The following is a 13,476-nucleotide window of genomic DNA, read 5'->3' as shown; positions in this document are numbered from 1 at the left end:
GATTCTTGGTAAATCGATGTTTTTGCATTTTTGCCCTTCTACGAGGGGGTTATAGGGAGAAGCCCGAAGGTAAAAGTGGTAAACTTTTTTGGATCTTTTTGGGGTCCCAAAAATTAATATTCTCGGCAAATTTCAGCTTGTTCGTACAATTTTTAGAGGTTGAATAGTGTTGCTTTCTGTGCATACGGATAACCTTTATATAACATATAAAGACATCAGAAACGGAGAAGATTATCTATGTTCAATCTAGAACTCGCTGTTTTCTCCCTTTCGCATTGGGTATGTATTATTGTCATAAAATAAATACCAAGCGAGTAGACTATATAGAACCGCCCGTCTACAAAAGAAATTTTGAGTATGCAAAAATATGATATGATATGAAAGAACAATGACTTTAAAAGCTGAATTCTGCTTAAATATAATACAAAGAAATATAATGATGTTAAACAAAATGCAATCGAGAAGGAAATAATTATATTATATGCAATTTAAATGTAATATTTATGAACACATGTTAATGACAATTAGCAACAAAGACATAAAATATACTATGATTAACGTTAATAATATTTTGAAAGGAACGTAATAATGTTATGATTAAAGTTTACAGCGACACACTATTAAATAGTTCAGCACAACTATACGATTTCGCAATAAATGTATCTAGCCAATATACAAGTAACCCATACTTGTCATGGAACAGCAAATAATGCAATTGTTATATACAATGTATGAAAGAGCAGTCTTTTGTCTGCAACAAAGTGTTTAACAACCGTTCATTGTTCTATAGCGTCTGTGGTTTTGTAGGCGGAATCTTGGTTAAATATACGGGGAGAATCAAAAGTAATACAAAGTCTGTGTTAAATCTGTGTCAAATATATTACAAATATTTATACACAGTTGCGAAACTGCAACAAGTGGCATTTTCGTCTCTGACGACTGGAGTATTATGGCATCTGATGTTGTCTTCAAGTAGCTGGACAGGATTGCAGTAGAATGTAGTGGTTAGATGTAACTGAATCTAGATACTTTCATGTTTGTATCTTCTGGTGGCGATTTGGTTCGTAATGGCAGTTGCAGTTAATATTTCATGGTCGACCATGTGCTGCGGAATTCTTCACCCAAAAAGTTGGAGAAAAATTAGACCAAAAAAAACTAACCATGTGTTAGCAACTTCCTAGACTTTAAAATATTTCCTTGTCATTTGAGGATTGAAAATGAAAATAATTATAGTCAGAATCCAGAAATCAAGGCAGTAAATTCTTGAAAGTAATAGTGATGGTTCATTGCTATTGTAGGTCTTCCAATGGCGTACGAAAAATATAAGAAGTTACGACAAAGCTACTTGTATTAAATAAATATGTACCTATTTATAATTATGTTAATTTTATTATGATTATTGTTGACATTTGGGGTATTATATATATTAATATAATATACATGGTGTTTGGTAACGAATGGCCATAACTTAATATTAGATTCCTGAGATTAAAATAGGCCGATTTAAACTAACTTACTTTAGGACGAAAGTTGATAATAACCAAAATAAAGGGGGTCAAAGTTAAACTTTTATTTTTAAATATTTCGTGATAGGCATGGGATAACAACACGAAATTTGGTGAGCTGGAGTTTTTTGGGACGAGAAATCAAAATTCGACACTAAAAATGATGAAGGACGCCACATACATCTTTCAGTGCTCGTTTAATACGTTCAATTTTTTTTATCTCCCACTCGACATACTTTTAGAATCAAAACTTTTATTCTCTTAATATTTTTACTTAGAAAAGATATACTACATCGCTGTACAACCCATTAGTTTTTATTATTGTTTTATAAATTTGAATTAATTACAATAAATAATAATTTTAGTTTAGAAGGTAATAGTTACACCTCCCTAAAACCGCGATAGTCGGTGAAAGTCAGCTACTCGGGTATTCAGTTGTTTTGCTATCGAAGTAAACAGTGGTGTGATGATGAGTAGAATACTATTTTGCTGACGTCACGTTGCCCAGCAACCGTCGATTCTATTCGTCGTTGCTACGCAACGTGACGTCAGCAAAATGGTATTCTACTCATCGTGGCCCCACCGCAGGACATGACTCACATATCGATTAGATTATCTAAGCAGTGAACACTTATTTTACTGTTGTGAGTAATATGGAAAGTGAAAGCAGTAAAAGTAAACGACGTCCAAATTTTTCGATGGGAGAAAAAACTATTATATTCAATGTGTATTGTGGATTCCGTGAAAGGAATAAAAGTATGTCGGTCAACGATGTAGTTACCCTGTGTAGTGATTTGACTAAAGTTTCGACGAGAAGTGTATAAAGAATTGTAAACAATTGTAAACAAAGTGAAAGCAAATTGAATAATGGACCTGTTGAAACCATTGAAACCAGAGGTAGAAAACGCATTCAGCTTGAAGATCATACCAAATATGCTATTCGGAGGAAATTCCATGCTTTTTTTTTTCGGAACGAAATCCCAACCTTAAAGAAAGTTGAAGTTGAAATAAATTCCGATAATTCAATACCCAAAATATCACGACGTGTTTTATTGCGAACATTAGAACAAATGAACATTAAATATATAAAAAGAAGCAGGAATAGTGTTCTTTTAGAAAAAGATGAAATTGTTTTGTGGCGGAGAAATTACTTACAAAAAATCCGAGAGTATCGTCGTGAAGGACGAAAAGTATACTATTTAGATGAAACTTGTCTAAATCAAGGTCATACTGTCTTAAAGGTGTGGCAAGATTTGGAAATTAAAAGTCGTCGACAAGCCTTCATTGAAGAGCTTTCATTAGGATTAAAAACACCAGTGGGTAAAGAACGGAGGCTCATAATAACACATATTGGCAGCGATTCGGGTTTTTTGGACAACGGCTTGTTACTATTCGAATCCAAGAAAACCAACGATTACCATGAAGAAATGGACGCTCAAAGATTCGAAGGTTGGTTTTCAAATATTCTACCAAGCCTTGAAGCAAATTCTGTCGTTGATATGGACAATGCGTCATACCACAGTCGCCGGTTGGAGCCATCACCAACGACTGCCTGGCGAAAAGGTGAAATAATCAACTGGCTCTCTCAAAAAAATATACCATTCAATGACAACATGTTGAAAGTACAATTATTAAACCTCGCGAGGATACATATACCCGTTTTCAAGAAATATGCAGTCGATGAAATGGCTCGTGCAAACAACATAATTGTACATCGCCTCCCTCCTTATCATTGTAAGCTGAACCCTATCGAGCTTATATGGGCTCAAATAAAAAACCAAGTGGCAAGGGAAAACTTGAGTTTTAAAATGGAGGAGGTGAAGTGCTTTTTAGCTACTGCTATACAAAATGTCACACCTGAATCTTGGAAAAATTGTATAAGACACACTATAAAAGAAGAAGATAGGATGTGGGACTTAGACACAAGAGTGGACATTTCGGTTGAACCATTAATTATCAATGTAAATAATAGTGATCGCGATAGCTCTTCATCAGCCGACGAGTCGTCTTCATACGATGATTAATATTTTAACTTCCTGTGGAGGTCGAACCATTTTATTAAGATTACTTTCGTATGTAAGTAAGTTTGTTTTGTTAACCTAGTTTTCAAACTAAAATACATTTTGTACCAATATACTTTGCTCTTAAAAAAAAAATGAATACTTCTTATATATATTAGGTATATTCGATTCGATTTATTTTATTTAATTATAATATATATGTGTGAGTGTTTATATGTTCACTAAAAGTAAAAGTTCACTTCATGTAATCGGCAAGTTCAGAATTGGATTTTCATAATTATGTAAATTAATATATTTAAAATATAAGTAATTCCAATGAAAAGAAACCTTTCATTGAAATAACAGCAGGGTAAATCTCTCTACCTGCCTTTTTGATAATTAATTTTTGTAACAAACAAAAAATGTCATTAAAAAAAATTATAGTTTGTCATTAAATGTCATAGAAAGTTTCTTTGTCTCGTATGTTTTGTACAAAATTATGGAATTTACAAGTAAGTGTTTTTTTTTTTGTGATAAGAAGTATACACTTTAAAGTTAAATATAAGTCTCATATCATATTATATTAAGATTAATTTTTAAAAGTCACTGCAACAGTGTGAACGATACGCTACTGAATGCTAAGCTAGGAAGTCAATGAGCAATTTATCTCTCTCTATATTATGACAACGTTGATCTACTATTCCTTTCTACCGGTCCTAGGATGCGATGTTGTCATGTATGACTTTTACAAAGAATATTATCGTACTTTAGATGTTTTCTATATATAAGTATTGTATATAAATATAATATTATACATAAATATTGATGTTACTAAATACATTTTATTATATACCTTAACAAATACAAAACGATCATTAATATGATAATTTTGAATATCTATCATTACAAACTGGCAACGATGTTGTTGGTTTATCGCATTCACAGTTCGGAGAATTTACTGCCTACAAATTTGATTCTCAAGTATACAATATTAAATAACAAATAGCAAATTGGCAAGGATAAAATGAACGTAATTATTATTAAACAAATTATTTGAATTATATTAAAGATACTCACTGCATATTGGACGAATTATAAGTTAAAAAAAAACATGTGAGGAGGAGGTTATGTATGAATAAAAGACGTCAAATTTGAAATCATAAAAAAACACTGGATATTGGTTAAATATTAAATAGGTATAACTTACCTCAAGAATAATATTTAATATATAAATGAATTTTGAATCGAGAAATGCCTTTAAATATATATATATATATATATATATATATATATATATATATATATATATATATATATATATATATATATATATATATATATATAATATTTACTTTTATATTGAATTATCTCCACCTTAGCATTGACGTGTGACTGTCAGAAGTCGATTGTCGTCAACTGACAAATAACGTCTGTGGACAAAGTCTGAATAAAGGAATTATAATATTTAGCGAAAATGAAAATTTTAATTTAGATGACAGAATATTTAGTAAATAGAAAGTTAATCGAAGGATTGAGTTGAGCGCCAACTATTTTTAGAATAAAAGTAGTAAAATGAAAGATAAAATTAATAGATTAATAAAATCAAAATAAATTGAAATAAAATAATTATTTAAAGAAAAATAACAAACATGTGACGTTTATAACGTTACAAAAGTTATAAACATCTGATTTTTATGTCATCTAGTGCTCTTTCAAACACTGGAATGATTAATAGTTGGTATCGTACAATGCTCTTCCATTTTTCTTTCGTTATTTTTACCATTTCGTCGCTTTAATTGATGACTTGAAAACTACACAAGAGGGTTATCACGTTATGTACCTGCATATATTTGCTAATCGTCCAATACTTATGATCTCTGACCTTTAGACGTGTTGAAAATACCCAGATTCTTTATTCAGGTCTTATATTCGCGAACAATACCGGTGAAATATTTCCTTCTGTATAATTTAAGCTAAAATTTTTCATTTATCCGGTGGTATTCTAAATTTTTTCTAATACGTTTTCCATATTTTCTGTTCCGTTTAAAATTTTCTTCACTGTTTAGGAGGAAGAGATAGCGATGCTAAGCGAAATGGGTCACCTGCAAGAGGCCGTCCAGCAACTGGAAAAACACACATGCGATCCTAAAACTCTCCCTCCTGCATCGGAACAAGTTATCGCAGATTTGAAAAGTTCAGACAGTGGATGGTCTTTCCAGACTCCACCGTCCTCACCTTCAAGTCTCGGCTCAAGAAAATCTTCGATGTGTTCTATAAGTTCAATCAACAGCTCATCATCGGGCAGTTCTAAAAGTCATCATTCGCCCAGCCATCCTTGGCAGAGATCACTATCACAGGTGGGTTTTATAAAACACTGCATGATTATTTTTAGACTGGAACGATTAGTAGTATTGAAATTTAAAAGATGTTCAATATTTTGTAATCATTTTATAGTTTTCTTTTATTTTAACGGTTTTAATATTTTTTCGCTTTTGGAAACTTCTGAAGTAAAACATTTGAAATTGTGGAAACCTTACTCTTAGCTGAAAAAGAATCACGCAATAAAAATAATAATAACGAAAATATGTACGAATTAGAACAAAGCTAAGAAGCGGGCCATCAATAATCATAACCAGCGTAGTAGATAGGATTACTTACATGAGACGAAAAACTGGTGAAAGTTCTATTTCAAGCTTTGAAACCGATATGCAGTTTAAAGTGGTTATAGAAAATCAGTAGACGTCTTGTGGAGCTCAACCAGAAATTAAGTTGGATTTAGTTGTATGGTATGTGGATGGATCTAAGAAATAACTTATAATTAACAGGTCTGAATTTGAGGATTGAATTGGCTGCACCCCAAATATCGTTTAGATGGAAACACACGCCATAGATACTTAACCATGAAAAATGTTCTGCAAACGGCTTAGTTCCTAGAATGGACACTCTTGTAGATAAGGAATATGCGCATAGAAAATCAATTAACTTCATCAGAAGTAGTATTGGCATTTTAGAATTTAAGTAAAGCTTTAACAAAGCAGATCGAGGTGTTGAAGAATCTTACTAACAACTGCAAGAAGTACTTCGATCAATTAAATCACAGGAGATACAATAATAGGCGGTTTCAACGAAAATGTAAGACATGGAGAAACAATTCAAGATGTTGCAGGTCGATACAGTTTTGTATGGAGGAAGATCTAACATTGTGAATACTTTTTTGTGAATTTGCATCCAACACGCCCCTACACATAGAAATCTCAAGATACTCACCAATAGATAGTGAGAAATCAATTATTTTATAATCAACAATCGCTTTCAAATTAAAAGGAGATTTTAATTTTAGGTTAAAACTAATACGATAACAAAAAAAATTAAAAAGATTACATCAAGGCTTTGAGTGAAAATAACGAGAAGAAAGAACTTAAAACTGAAATAGAGAAAAATTTAGAAGAACATTGGAGAAATATAAAGATGAACATGAAACAAGCAACAGAAAAAATTATTGGGTACAGTCAGCGAGAAGCAAAGACATCTTAGACAACAGAGGATCTTTGATAGAATATTAGACCGGCGTCTAGTTTAACTAAAAATAACATTTTTACTCCAGTCGTCAGAGACGAAAATGCCACTGAAACTCTAAAAATCATACTAATAAGCTGAATTTTACAGATAATATTAATTTTGAGACCACAAAAAAGATGCAAAAAAGTTTACCACCTTTACTCCCCGGCTTACCCCTAAATAAAAATGTTTATAAACATTTTTTGTGTAGAATGAACCGTTCTCTTAGAAAAAACGCTTGAAGCGACCTTCGCGTCGATTTTGCATGTCAGTTACGCTCGCGAAATCAATGTTCAATAAAATTTGTATTAGCTGGACGGTAAAAATTCAATATCTTTTGATTCAAGTGATTAATCGACAAAAATCAAGATGCGTTTTAAAGGTAAAGAGTTCAGCTTTCGTATGCAGTTTTCGTATTGTGCCGCAAATAAACTCAGATTTTATACATGTGTTAAATAAATAAACGTAGCGCGATTTTTGCCACTTTTTATGATTCTCACGAGATTAATACAACCTATCCCTTTCATTGACGGGCCGCTATGAAGTTTCTATTACTAGAGCCTAACCTTTAAAGCCTATAGCATGAAATTTTAGTTTTGAGTTTTGGCAACAAATGTGAGGCATTTGAAATATGCTTAAAAAACGCTGGATGTAAACTTTCGCGCAACAAACGATCTAAAACATTTAAAACTTTTTTTTTCAATTACACTACTACGTTTTTAAAAAGAACAAAACTTCTGCAATAAACTACACCCAAAACCGTCTTCTTAAATGCATTTCCCGTGACATGTGATCGTTTGTAATGTAGAACGTTAAATTCTGTTTTTATGAACGTTTTTATTCATATTTCAAATGCCTCATATTTGTTACCAAAACTCAAAATTGAAATTTCATGTCATAGGTTTTAAAGATTAATCTCTAAAAATGGAAATTTTACTACAACTGGTCAATGGCCACGTTAATTTATTTAACATCTTTATAAAAACTAAGTTTATTCTCGGCAAAATACAAAAACTACATACGAAAACTGCACTCTTTGCCTTTAAAAGCATCTTATTTTTGTCGCTAGGACATTTGGATCAAAAGATATCGAATTTTTACCGTCAAGCTGATACACATTTTATTGAACATTGATTTCGAGCAAGTAACTGACATGCAAAATCGACGGCCGCTTCAAGCGTTGTTTCTAAGAGAACGGTTCATTCTATATACAATGCTAATAAATATTTTCATTTAAAATTATCTCAGCTACATTTTTTATTTGAAATATTTTTTCTACGGTGTACAGATTCTTGGCAAATCGATTTTTTTGCGTTTTTACCGCCCTACGAGGGGGGTTTTAGGAGGAACCCCTTGGGTAAAAGTGGTAAACTTTTTTACATCTTTTTTGGGGTCCCAAAATTAATATTCTCTGCAAAATTCAGCTTGTTCGTATGATTTTTAGGGGTCAACCCTCGGACGACTGGACTATTTTAGCCCAGTATAACATAATAATAGGGATATACGAAACAAAATAAGGCAAGCAAAAGAAAACTGACTAAAAGAACAATGTTAAGAGGCGGGGATGTTACATGAGCAACATGGCTCATTTAATTTCCATAAAAAATTTAAGCAGATTACAGGATGTTTCAGGAATAAAAACATGAGCTTGATTAGAAAAAATCAAAATATTAACAAATAAAAATGAAAGTGGATTGACCTGGGAAAACATATATATCTCTATACATGGAAAACCATGTATCTCGATGTCCGAATTCTCGATGAGCAGTTCTTGTATCTGGTATACTGATATTTCAAATCAAATAGTGTCGTAAATAGGAAATGCCATCACAAATAAAAAATAACGGAGGGCCGTCCCAGAAGATAGAAGGCGCCAAAATAACATTAATGCTTAGATGTTGACATTAATGAACCCCGAACATCTAGTTCGGCTATTTTACAAGATACGTGATAGAGGATAAATAAGATCTAAATGGATTAAATCTACGTTTATAGCTTTACCAAAAAAATGTAAACGCCAATGCATTTCTAAAAATTACAGACTTGAGTCATGCCTTAAAAGTATTCCTAAAAATTCTTCATTCAAGAATATACAAAAATGTGAAGAAGTCAGAGGTAAAACTCAATTCTCTTTTAAAAACACAATGGGCAGGAGAGAAGCCATATACACGGTGTAATTGATCACTCAAAAGTTAGCGTTTATGGACTCCAAAATTTTGATATAATAAAATAGCAAAGAATGATGAACAGACTTAAGAAAATTGGACTTAATATTCAAAATGTATAGTAAAATCAATCGGCAAAGCTATGGATCAAAAACTCACTCAAGAAATGCAAATAACAGGAGATACAATACGGTCAAGACTGTATTATATAGAATAGCGCAACAGCTGCAGTGAGAATGTACTATGGCGACAAAAACTTATTTCCCTTGGATAAGGGTATTAGACAAGGACACACCATCTCTCCTAAAGATCGTTTAATTAGAGAGTGCCATGAGAAATAATAATGGAAAATATTGGAGTCGTCATAAATGGGGAGTTTCTGAACAACTTGAGGTATGTAGACGACATAGTCCTTATTGCAGATCGGCTAGATCATGCCTGTCATTTTCTTCAAGACCTTCAGAGCTTTTGTACGCAAGTTGGTCTTAAAATTAACTTTTCCCAAACACAATACATGACCTAGCTTGTACTGGCCAAAAAAATTTCAACTAATGACACGCAAATTAAACAAGTTTATACCTATAAGTATCTGGGCTAGTCAGTATTAAGTTAGGAAGGGACAATCAAACAGCAGAGTTAAACAGGAGAATAGGACTAATATTGGCAGCTTACGGAAAACTAAGGGAAGTCTTTAGATCAGATATTGTGCTTGAAAAGAAAGGTCTTTGATCAATGTGTACTTCCAGTTCTAACGTATGAAGCAGAAACATTGACCCTTACCAGAAAAGTAATCAATTAATCAAGTAATCAAGATACAAGTGGCACAAAGAGCAATGGAGAGGTCAATGTTGAATATATTCATCAGAGACACAGTTTCAAATCAAAGAGCTTAGATAAAAACTGCTGTTACGGACGTAGTTAAAAGAATTGAGCAGGACATGTTGCTAGAGTTAGAGATGGAAGATGGACCAAGAAAATTTTAGAATGGAGACCTAGACACGATGCTTATCGGTAGACGTCTTGTGGAGCTCAACCAGAAATTAAGTTGGATTTAGTTGTATGGTATGTGAATGGATCTAAGAAATAACTTATAATTAACAGGTCTGAATTTGAGGATTGAATTGGCTGCACCCCAAATATCTTTTAGATATGAAACACACGCCATAGATACTTAACCATGAAAAATGTTCTGCAAACGGCTTAGTTCCTAGAATGGACACTCTTGTAGATAAGGAATATGCGCATAGAAAATCAATTAACTTCATCAGAAGTAGTATTGGCATTTTAGAATTTAAGTAAAGCTTTAACAAAGCAGATCGAGGTGTTGAAGAATTTTACTAACAATTGCAAGAAGTACTTCGATCAATTAAATCACAGGAGATACGATAATAGGCGGTTTCAACGAAAATGTAAGACATGGAGAAACAATTCAAGATGTAGCAGGTCGATACAGTTTTGTATGGAGGAAGATCTAACATTGTGAATACTTATTACGATTTGCATCCAACACACCCCTACACATAGAAATCTCAAGATACTCACCAATAGATAGTGAGAAATCAATTATTTTATAATCAACAATCGCTTTCAAATTAAAAGGAGATTTTAATTTTAGGTTAAAACTAATACGATAACAAAAAAAATTAAAAAGATTACATCAAGGCTTTGAGTGAAAATAACGAGAAGAAAGAACTTAAAACTGAAATAGAGAAAAATTTAGAAGAACATTGGAGAAATATAAAGATGAACATGAAACAAGTAACAGAAAAAATTATTGGGTACAGTTAGCGAGAAGCAAAGATATCTTAGATAACAGAGGAGATCTTTGATAGAATATTAGACCTGAGTCTAGCTTAACCAAAAATAACATTTTTACTCCAGTCATCAGAGACGAAAATGCCACTGAAACTCTAAAAATCATACTAACAAGCTGAATTTTGCAGAGAATATTAATTTTGGCTTCCCCCTAAAATCCCCCTCGCAGGGGGGTAAAAACGTAAAAAAATCGATTTATCAAGAATCTGTACACTCTAGAAAAAATTGTTTCAAATAAAAAATGTAGCTGAGGTAATTTTAAATAAAAATGTTTATAAACATTTTTTGTGTAGAATGAACCGTTCTCTTAGAAAAAACGCTTGAAGCGACCGTCGATTTTGCATGTCAGTTACGCGCGCGATAAAATTTGTATCAGCTGGACGTTAAAAATTCAATATCTATTGATTCAAGTGATTAATCGACAAAAATCAAGACGCTTTTTAAAGGTAAAGAGTTTAGCTTTCGTACACAGTTTTTGTATTTTGCCGCAAATAAACTCAGATATTATACAGGTGTTAAATAAATAAACGTAGCGCGATTTTTGCCACTTTTTATGATTCTCACGAGATCAATACAACCTATCCCTTTCGTTGACTGGCCACTATGAAGTTTCTATTACTAGAGCCTAACCTTTAAAACCTATATAGCATAAAATTTTAGTTTTGAGTTTTGACAACAAATGTGAGACATTTGAAATATGCTTAAAAAACGCTGGATTTAAACGTTCACGCACCAAACGATCTAAAACATTTAAAACTTTTTTTTTCAATTACATTAGTACGTTTCTCAAAAGAACAAAACTTCTGCAATAAACTACACCCAAATAACTTAAAAATCGTTCGTTTGTAATGCAAAACATTAAATTCTGCGTTTTTTATTCATATTTCAAATGCCTAATATTTATTACCAAAACTCAAAATTGAAATTTCATGTAATAGGTTTTAAAGATTAATATTTAAAAATGGAAATTTTACTACAATTGGTCAATGGCCACGTTAATTTATTTAACATCTTTATAAAAACTGAGTTTATTCTTGGCAAAATACAAAAACCGCATACGAAACCTGTACTCTTTGCCTTTAAAAGCATCTTATTTTTGTCGATAAGACATTTGGATCAAAAGATATCGAATTTTTACCGTCGAGCTGATACAAATTTTATTGAACATTGATTTCGCGCGCTCAACTGACATGCAAAATCGATGATCGCTCCAAGCGTTGTTTCTAAGAGAACGGTTCGTTCTACATAAAAAATGTTTACAAACATTTTTGTTTAAAATTATCTCAGCTACATTTTTCCTCTTGGCAAATCGATTTTTTTGCGTTTTTACTCCCCTGCGAGAGGGGTTTTAGGAGGAAGCCCGGGGGTAAAAGTGGTAAACTTTTTTGCATCTTTTTAGGGTCCCAAAATTAATATTCTCTGCAAAATTCAGCTTGTTCGTATGATTTTTAGAGGTCAACTCTCTGACGACTGGACTATTTTAGCCTAGTATAACATAATAATAGGGATATAAGAAAAAAAATAAGGCAAGCAAAAGAAAACTGACTAAAAGAACAATGAGGCAGGGAGGTTACATGAGCAGCATGGCTCATTTAATTTCCATAAAAAATTTAAGCAGATTACAGAATGTTTCAGGAATAAAAACATGAGCTTGATTAGAAAAAAACAAAATATTAACAAATAAAAATAAAAGTGGATTGACCTGGGAAAACATGTTAAAACCATGTATCTCGATGACCAAATTCTCGATGAGCAATTCTTGTATCTGGTATACTGATATTTCAAACCAAATAATGTCATAGCGTTAGCGTTTATGGACTCCAAAATTTTGATATAGTAAAGTAGCAAAGAATGATGAGCACACTTAAGAAAATTGGACTTAATATTCAAAATGTATAGTAAAATCAATCGGCAAAGCTATCGATCAAAAACTCACTCAAGAAATGCAAATAACAGGAGATGCAATACGGTCAAGACTGTATTTTACCCTCCTCTACTATTCAATTCGAAATATATAGAATAGCGTAACAGCTGCAGTGAGAATGGCGAAAAAAACTTATTTCCCTTGGATAAGGGTATTAGACAAGGAGACACCATCTCTCCTAAAGATCGTTTTATTAGAGAGTGCTTAGGTGGAGAGGTGATTAGGGGAGATATTCCAGATAGCGACTCAAAACAAGTTCCAGTTAAATCTTATCAATCCAGAAAAGAGCGGTCTGAATGGCCGTGTTAGTTGCCTACATGAGATCGTGTTCCGTGGAAGGTTTCTCCAACAGAGGACCACTAAGTAGATGTGTTGAATCTTGTACTACTTCACAGTCACACAGGGTATTAGAGTCAGCTACAGCCCTCATTTCTCCATATTGGTTTTACACTTGGTCACTCCGACTCGCAGACGATTGAGAGTCCTCCACACAGGACGAACCCCAAGCG

The 13,476-nt window shown here is 32.6% G+C and overlaps 1 protein-coding gene across 5 annotated transcripts in view; it reads left to right on the top strand.

Annotated features, from left to right (window-relative positions):
- Positions 1–13,476, top strand: part of mim (missing-in-metastasis) — a 182,555-nt gene that overhangs the window by 116,040 nt on the left and 53,039 nt on the right. For all 5 annotated transcript variants that reach the window (XR_011951638.1, XM_072540682.1, XM_072540679.1 and 2 more), the window contains exon 7: positions 5,572–5,862. Coding sequence is in view for 4 of the 5 variants with exons in the window: in XM_072540682.1 (XP_072396783.1) it covers positions 5,572–5,862 (291 nt within the window). In the remaining variant the exon portion in view is untranslated. The remainder of the gene's footprint in view (positions 1–5,571; positions 5,863–13,476) is intronic.

This window comes from Diabrotica undecimpunctata, chromosome 8 (genome assembly GCF_040954645.1).
Source record: "Diabrotica undecimpunctata isolate CICGRU chromosome 8, icDiaUnde3, whole genome shotgun sequence".
Classification (NCBI taxonomy): domain Eukaryota; kingdom Metazoa; phylum Arthropoda; class Insecta; order Coleoptera; family Chrysomelidae; genus Diabrotica; species Diabrotica undecimpunctata.
The sequence above is the reverse complement of the archived record's forward strand: the minus strand, read 5'-3'. Positions and strand labels throughout refer to the sequence as shown.